We start from the raw sequence: 9,557 nt of genomic DNA, 5'->3' as shown, positions 1-9,557 counted from the left end.
TCATCTTTCCTTAGATCTGAAGATGTCCAGTAAGATTGGTGGCAAAACTGTTGTGAAGAATGTCAGCTTTCCCAGAGAAACCCAAAAGAAGAATGCCTTTATCAACTGCATTCCACTGAGACCTGCAGGAGAAGATTAGCGTTATATTATTTTGAACTGAGTTTTCTGCATAAAACTATTTAACAATTTAGTCACTTAATGAGGTATTATTTAGTATATTTTCATATTTTTTCAGGGTGTTTTCTTGTGTAGATTTGTCTATTATTTGATAAAATTACCTGGAAGAAAATCTTCATTGTTTTCTCTATGATTGCCTTCAATAACTGTCACATATCCAGTTTTTGACTCTTCTCTCAAATTATGCAAAATCGTTTTTGCTGCATTTTTGACAGCTGTGGTAGGCATTAGATTGGGAAATAAGCAAATAGCAGCAGCTCCAGCTAAAAGCAAAGCACTTAGGCAAGGCCAACCTGGAATGAATAATTTTTCCTACTTATAATCCATTGTATATAATAATTAACAAGCCTTTAATGAATTGTAAAAAAATACAACTGTAGGTACACAATTATGTATCATAACGTAGCTTGCCAAATGATGCTATGACATGAATTCTTCTCTTGTGGGTGAGATCATCCTATTGATTAGCAATCAATTGATATTGTTTCACTTACCCATGCATGTGAAGTTCCCTGTTCTTATGTTGACCACAATAATATAATTTACAATGGTCACAAAAACCATATAAGTGACATTCCCAGCACAGTAACTCTCATAAGTTATCATAGATTATCACCAAGAATGAAAACCTATATTTGAAGTTAATTTCATCACTAAACACAAAGAGAGGCTATCTAAATGCTATGGGTTCAAATTCCATGTATGACAAAAATAATGTTTTGAGATTTTTCTTTGTGGACTTGCGGCAAGGTATGACTGTTGGAGCTCAAGTTATGGCTCTCTCTAAAATGTAAATCTAGTCAGATTTCTAACTCATACAATTGGTAATACTGTTGGAAATTGACATTTTATAGTAGTGTGGTAGTTTAAATGGGTCAAATGTTCAATTATTGACCAAAATACCCTTGGTTTTAATTTCAGGATATAGGATAGTTGGCATGAAAATCTCATACATTCACCTCCCTAATTAGTCATATGATCATACTTTCATTAATTTATGATCTGCACCTGATCATTCAAGGAAATGCCAAGCTTTTAATTAAGGTTATTGCTTTTTATTAACCTACTTATCAGAAAAAATGAAATTTATATGCATGTACATATATATTGCGTTCCTAAAGCACAATTCAGAGACTTTCACTTAAGTTCCATAGTTTTTCAAGGAACAATATTCTGCATGCTGTCTTTTAGTTTTTTAATAGTCCTTTAGGTCATAGTCCTTTAAATAATCCTTTTTTAGGTACTGAATAAGTTACTCATAGACATTAATATATCTAGGAAAAAGTCTATAAATTTGGATAAGGTTTATGCTGTAAATACTGACACAGTCTCACACAGGGAGTGACCTTAAATAAATCACTTTATAATGATTTGAAATTGTTTGATTTTAACTTTAATGAATGATGTATTTTCTTATTAATGCATGATTAATTAAATTGTTATCATAAAATATTTCTTCAGACTATCGAGTTGATTCCTTAGACATGTTTTTTTCTCTCTTTTGTTTTGAAGAATTAAAAAAATACAATTTAATGACACCTATTTAATTAATTGCTGATTAAAAGTACCATAAGAAGTGTGGTTGGATTTTTATGGCACATCTTTGAAAAATAAGTATGAAACTATATAGTAATTAATTAATTAAAATAATTGCAAATATATATGTTACCTACTATATGTAAGCATATCAATTAAACTTTCCTATTACCTAACCACCAGGATCCCAGCACTGATGCAGAAGATGGTATATCATTTGACAAAGGGATAGTGAGGCAAATCCATCCAAGAAGTGATCCCAGTTTTCTCCCTATATATCCCAAACCAAAGGCAGCACCTGCAACATTATAATTTCTTACTTAATTAAAAATCATATCTTCATTATAACCCAACTTGGCAAGGGATTTTATTCTAAAATATTATTCTTAAACTCATTCATAATATTTTGTACATTAAGATACTTTTATTGGGTGATTCATAATCCATTTTACCAATATATGAAGGACTGTTGATCTTATCCACATTGTCATCAATATATGTAATGCCATGGGACATTAATGCTGTTGCAGTTACTCCTGCCAAAAATTGGTACAAAAGAAGAAGGCCTACCATGGCCCAACAGGTCCCATCATTAACATAAATTAGTTGAGTGCGTATGTCCACTTGTGATAAATGACATAATTGAGGACCTTTTTTCATGACTGTGGAGAGAAAGATAATTTTAATAAAAATGAATTCACCTAGTAAATGATTTTTATTGTGATAGTTGCCCATCTTTTCTCAAAAGATGGACAATGATCATTATTACTTTCGGCTAGAGTATTATTGTTTTATAAGTCACTTGATACTTATTGTGGTGTTTAGTTCATTTTGGAGTGTTGCATTTATGCTGTCAATTACAAGTGTTATTAATATTTACATTCACTCTGCAATTAGTATTCTTTATGATTCCACACATGATGATCTATGGAAATTAATTCATCAGAAACTCCTGGAATTCCCATGGATTTTTCTTTTCCTTACATTATTTCTTGCCTTTATCAATATCAGTACCAGTTGAAAGTAGTAGACAAACAGTAAATTACAATGCAATACCTCTTCTCAGATGCTATGGGATAGGTTTTTGTTCTTCTGATTAGAATATTTTGTTCCCATAAGTGAAAAAAAACTTCATGAATGGGGATATCATTAGACTCATGCATGCCATCGCTACCTGATGTTTGAATTTTTGCATCACCATGCTCTTTATATGGAATAATCAACATGCAGCATGCCACTGCAGAGATGGCTATAATTCCTCCTAAACGCCTTGGTCTATTTGTACTAGCATAAGATGCAACAAAGATGCCTGTGATGACCTGGCTTAACTTGTGCCCCACAAGAAGCCATTCTGAAAGAGAGGTTTGTGATTTTCATTATTCATATCATCATTTTAGTATGTGTAAAAGTGTTTGATGAGTAAAATGGCTTTGATGAAAACTAAGGATCATGTGCAATAAGAACTCACCACCAATTTTTGCTGGAATGTTGAACTGCAGGACTATAGTTGGCATGACTTCAGAGAGATAGCTTTCTGTTGCCCCATGTATAATCATTATTATAATTAATATGGCAGCAAATGTTTGAGGTGAAGCCCACTTGGCATGATTGCATCTTTCTGGAGGACAACAAAAGTTGATGCAGGATTTGGGAATAATACCAGACCCACATTCCACCTAATTTAATATTTGAAAAAGTAAGACATGAGAGGTCACATTTAAATCACTTTATGTTAAGCTGGAATTTATAAAATCATAATTGGGTTTTTGGCTGCTCATGTTTCACAAATGCTTATTTTGGCATTCATTGTTTGCCTATTTAAAAAATAAAATTCAGGAAAATGGCCATCTGAACAAATGTATTTTAAGTTTTCACCCTATCTTTACAAGTGTATTATTTCCTTAAAAAATTGGCACCTTTTATTTTTTATGTTCCCATATTTCTCCAAATAATTTTTTTCTACTGCCTTTTTGACTTTGTTCAATTATATAATGCCATGCAGAGGGAGTTTATATGAAATTTAAGGGTGCTTGTTGAGTGCCTAGGGTAATTTGTGAGTGACATTATTTCCTAATATGCATTGAGCAATTGGAAGTGGATTGATTAAAAATTGGTTTTTAGTCCATAGGTTAAACATTAGTTTTAGGTATATCTTTGTTGAATGCCATATCCAGGTAAACAGTGTAAAGGTTATTCACAATGATAGGACAGGAATTGAATGTTTAAAGTAGACAAATGGTGGGAAAGAAAGGTCAATGCATTTTGAAGCAGGGAATTCTACATTATTTTACATCTCAAATGAGACATTCCCCTTATACTTGTTGAATTATTGCTTGATATTAGTGAATGGAAAAATAAGAGGTATCTTGAACCAAAGAAATTCATATTGTAAAGTTAACAAGTGATGACAACACTTTCAAATACAAGTATTTGTATTGTAGAATGACTGATTCTCTTCAATTAAATATATAGATTTTCATATCAACCTTTTGGACCATAATAATTATTGCATTGGAAGTGAGCCAAGGTTAGGTTTAATGGATCTTCCAAACCTGCACTCTATTCAACAACTTTATGTTATATAAAGCTCATGAAAGTAGCAGAAACTAGGTTGAAGTTGACCAAACTAAATGGAAGTAGCCCGAATCAATATTAATCAGGAAAGGGTGTTTCTTGCTGTAATTATGTGGTTATATTACAAAAAGAGCATTTACCATGAGTGACTTTTAATTAAATTAATATTATACAAGGAAATAATAATAAAAACAAGACAGTTAAACAGATAAGAAGAAATTAAAGAATATATGACCAATAAAACAATAGTGCACCTTAAGATAAACAAAAATATGGAATAAAATAATAAGTGGACTGCAATTAAAAAATAAACTATTGTAGAGTGCACTTAGACTTATTGTACATACTTTTAAGGTAATGATAGACATGCTATAATGCCACAGAAATAGGTTTTTGTCTCTTTTTTTGTAACAAATGTAATACAAAAGTTTCATTCATCATTTGTTTTATATTAATTTAGTTCCTCACTGTGTTTCTTAATGAAATGATAAGGCTATTTTTAGGGCTTTGCCATTTAGCAGTTGCATCAAAATAATACATATTTAATTGCCAAGTTGACAGCATATATGACACAAAAAACAAGTTTATAGGGGATGCCAGAAAAAATTTTTATAGTAAATAAATAAAACAGTTTCTGGCATCTCTTGGTGTAAATTCTTCATATTGATTACTAAAAAGAAAGAAAGACTCGTACTTTTCCACAGATTTTATTATACGTACCGTATAATAAAATCTGTGGAAAAGTACGAGTCTTTCTTTCTTTTTAGTAATGGATATTAAATACTTCCACGAAGTGAAACCTGAAACAATAGAATATCTTCATATTGAACTTAAAATTAAACCACTTGGCTTTTCCATGTAGAAAAACGTTTTTATTTACGACCTAGGTTTCATTATGGTATAACATCATCAGACCTGACCTGAAACCTAGGTCATAAATAAAAACATTTTTCTATGTGGAAAAGCCAAGTGGTTTTTTTTAAGTTCAATATAGTAAATGACATTAAAAGTTATACCTCATGGTGCAGAAATATCTTAACGATATAGAAAAACATTTGTACTCATAAAATTTAATTTGTGACTACATTTATATTGAAATGGAAATTAAAACCACAAGTTTAATTTGAACTATGATAAATGTTCTTCAGCTTCCATTATAATACTTTATACCCACTGGAGATTTTCTAATTACATGATGGTTCTGATGTATACTTTCATTCATAATTTAAAAAAGTACTTACAATACTGTCTCTGATGGAACACATCATTTAAAAAATTAACCATTAATAGATCACCATGAGTCAAGGGTAACAAGGAAAAGAAATTCAATAGTTATGCTTTAACTATATTTTTACTTTCAACAATGGAAATTCATTACCACTTTTAACTTCATACTTAGAGAGTAAAATTTCAACAGGTGCAATAATAATCTGCGAAAAACATTACATTTGAACCAACACACTAGAAAAAGAGGACCGAATTGGCTTATGTACAGTTTTTAATCACGTTATTTTGTTTTCTCATTCATAGTTTTTGTCCTTTCAATTAATGAAATTGGTTTAAATGACTTCAGTTTTACCAAATAGTTCTTGAAGATAAACAGACAGTAGAATAATGGAATTACCTTTGATTTTGAAGACATTTGACAGACATAAAGTATGGAACTAGTATAAAGTTTGACTCTGGCATATATATCCCTCCAGTCTTACACTTACTCTTTCACTTACCTGAGATATACGAACTGATTTAGGGGGAGCACTATGGCGAGGGACAGTGAAGGCAACCCTTGAAAATGGTCGTTCCTCCATTGAGTTGGAACGTAAAACAGTGACTGATCTATGACTCATTGTTAGAGCTCAAGTTTCAAAGCATTCAGAAGAACCATATTTTATATCACTATATCTTTTCTAATAAGTCTTAAACACATGCAGCATCTTGTGTGAAGCTTTTACTTCCACCTGAACATAGATGATGATAAATCAGTGTCCATAGTTTCTTGTATTTTTTCAAACTGACAACGCCATGAATATAGATTCACAATGCTGAACAATATTTAAATAGGCGGCAATATAGTTTTTGAGTCTGAGTAACTCATGTCACACAATTTAATTCCTTCCAGCGCTGTACACAACAACATGTAGGTGTCACCTTGGATGATTTCAGCAATAAAGTTTCTCTCAGAATTCTCATAACTTATCTGGTCTATAACCGTTATCTCTTTTGACAGATATCACTCATCCTTCGCGGCTGGGGTTGCCTCACGCACTGAGTAAACAAAACGATAACGCTTAATTTCGTTGTGAGTGAAGTATTTCATTTTCTGACGAAGGAAACGCTCCCATAAATTTTTCAATTTAAGCGTAGGTTACATTTACGAGACGCCCAGATCTGTTCATTTGTGTTAGATTCGATGGCTTGAAAGTTCCGTTACAACGCTGAAAGCCCTATATCATTGATGCCTGCACTCTTTGCCACGCACCGTTGGGTGATTTTCGATGTATACACTGAAAAACTTATCATTCACGTATTTTCATGAAATGATAAGTGAAATTCACGAATACACATCATGATATTCGATATACCGGTTCGTCACAATCGCCTTTTTCCAGAGAATGTTTGCTGAAATTGCCCCACCATTGTTTTCTAACGACGCGGCAGAAATTAAAGTCCTTATGGGCCATTATTTTTCAGCCATTACATTTTAAATAACAGCTTCATCTGTGTGCAATATGTAATGCACTTAGATTTCCCTTTTTCATGAAAATACGTGTAATAATAATACGGAAATTATCCACATAAGTACCCTTGGAAGCATTAACTACAGGTACTCCATTCCTGGCTATAGTGGCCTAGTAATGGCAATTGAAATATACATTCATATTATACCTGTCAGTCGCTGTTGTGTAAGAGGAAGTAAGCCCCACACTCTTGGTGGAATAGCTAATAATTGGTTTCATTGCTTGCACGTTTTTGGTCAAGGATAAACGGTTTGACACTTTAAAATTACTACATTTTTACGCTAATCAGCGGATGACTCCGTTGAAGTAAATTTTGCAAAATCTCCCGCAGTTCATTGAATTCCAGACTTTTTTCACTAACATGATTTTACTGCATCCTAACTCCTCAGCTGGTATATTAACCATCTTTAATGTTCTCGAAATTCTCAAGGAATAAAGTGGCCTTTAAATACTATATATCCACTCGGCAGAATTTTTTCTCATTTAACCAGGCAATTTAATCTGCTTTACTAATTAATTTACCGTTTTAATTCCCTCGATGTCAAAGTGAAATCCTTTGATTTGTTCCAGTTTCTGTGGTTTAGTCTGACCTGTTGTGTTGGAGACTCCGGAATCGTTTAAATTCCTGTTATATGATTAAAATGCAAGGTGAAAATATGCTATGAAAATGCACAAATAAATAAAGTTATTTATTTTTAAATAGTTCTGGCATAGCATCAGAATATTTTCCATAAGCTTTGATTTTGAAATATGGGTGGGAAAGTTTTTTAATATCACATAGTGGGAACGGAGCCAATTCTTAAATGGGGAGAAAAGCGTCATTTTTGAATTGTAACTGACCACAAAAAACTAAAGACAAAATGTAATGCACTGAAGGAAAACAAAAAAAATGAGAGCAACCGTAATAATTCAGATAGAATTTACCCAAGTACATGCATTCCAATTGCAGGTGTAATTTTTCCGCGTATTACATCATTTTTATTGTTTCCCAGTTAAAAAAATAAGTGCTTTTTTAGAACAGTAAGTTAGAGGCTCCAAACACGCGGCTATCGGTTTGGAAAGTATCGCCCTTCGACCCCATTCTCTTTCGAAATTTTTACTCTCCAGAAACGGTGTCAACATCCTTGTATTCAACTTCCCGGCTTACTCATTCTCAGGGTCTCCGGCTCCTAATTTAAAAATCTTCCTCTACTCTTTTTTTCTCCCATTTTTCTCTAACTATTACAGACAAGATAAAGGCCTGGAATAATTCGCATCGGGCGGTCGATTACTCGGTTTCCAATCAACTCCTACGATTCTTTCATTTCCGTCCGAGCTGAAGTGATTATCTATTTGCTGGGGAAGCGATTTCAGAACCGTAATTGTTACACTTGAATACATCTGTCTTTTGGGACCAAATGAAATAGGAAAATCAAATCACCAGATGAACGTTCATTATCCTTTGGCTCAAAGACTTATGGCTTAAGACATATATAAGACAAATGTCTAATCATCCTGTGAATTAGTGAATGTCATAACTACTCTGTAACGTCTGTCATTTCCCAAACAGCTGCCACTTACCCTTGCATCATACTGTATCATACTCTTAGTTATGAGGTCTTGAGGTTGTAAGAAGAATGAGTTTTATTCCAATCGAAAATACTTTTTGCTATCACAAATCACTACGTGCAACATGATCAGAGTAGGAATGAACTGAATTTTTTGTGAATTTCTTCGAACTAGTATTCTTCCGAAGGTTTCAAATAAGTAATCCGGTAAAACTCTAGCGCCTAGGTTGTTAAAAGTTGATAAAAAAATGGTGGGACCTGTATATTAGAAAATAGATGCGCATGTAAAATTTTTTTATATTGCTGGATTTGAAGCATTTTTTTTCCAGTCAATTTTTTAAAATTCGCAACAAAATGGCGCCGGAAAAAATTCAAAGAAAATTTTCCCCTTGTCATGATGTTATCCTTCAAAAGAGCGGATCTCGTTTTGATGGTACTAAGACCATTGACTACTTGGGGTTAATTATTAGGAAATATTGAATAAGCGCCGATCTCCGTTCCATTATGTGTATAACAATAGCAGGTTTTCATAAGGGCATGTTGAAAACATGCCCTCATAGTGCATTTAATACGTTAACTCTTCTCACTTGAGAAAGAGAAGTAATACAATATCTTGTTACTGGAAATAGCGTCATCAATATTCATGCAAATATTTTTTAAAAATTGAAATAATGTTTCGTAATTTTCGAGCAAGGACATCAGAATCGATCCACTCCCACCGGCATCTCATATTTTGTAAGGAAATATGATAACATTGACCTGGAAAAATGGCACTACAACGGAACTGAATTTCAAAGAATGAGTTAAATGCGGGGATAGTGCAATCAGGCAAAATTCAGTCTGAGGAGGTTTGAATCATTGAAAATACACATGCAGAAATACTGGCGTGCCTGTCGCATCCACATCAATGTCCAACCGAGCCTAAAATCACATCGTAATTATTGGATTTCGCAACGGGTTCATATTTTCACAACTTTGAACGCGC

General features: G+C 32.9%; 1 protein-coding gene across 1 annotated transcript; it reads right to left on the bottom strand.

Annotated features, from left to right (window-relative positions):
- On the bottom strand, positions 1–6,134 carry LOC139690446 (solute carrier organic anion transporter family member 2A1-like). The gene is made up of 7 exons (XM_071587899.1): positions 6,015–6,134; positions 3,182–3,389; positions 2,888–3,064; positions 2,166–2,375; positions 1,886–2,011; positions 279–470; positions 1–122 (listed from the first exon to the last, which is right to left on the bottom strand). The coding sequence occupies exons 1-7, from the start codon at positions 6,132–6,134 to the stop codon at positions 1–3; spliced, it is 1,155 nt and encodes a 384-aa protein (XP_071444000.1).
- Positions 6,135–9,557: the final 3,423 nt, after the last annotated feature.

This window comes from Hetaerina americana, unplaced genomic scaffold, assembly GCF_022747635.1.
Source record: "Hetaerina americana unplaced genomic scaffold, ioHetAmer1.1.p SCAF_3, whole genome shotgun sequence".
NCBI classification, from domain to species: domain Eukaryota; kingdom Metazoa; phylum Arthropoda; class Insecta; order Odonata; family Calopterygidae; genus Hetaerina; species Hetaerina americana.
The sequence above is the reverse complement of the archived record's forward strand: the minus strand, read 5'-3'. Positions and strand labels throughout refer to the sequence as shown.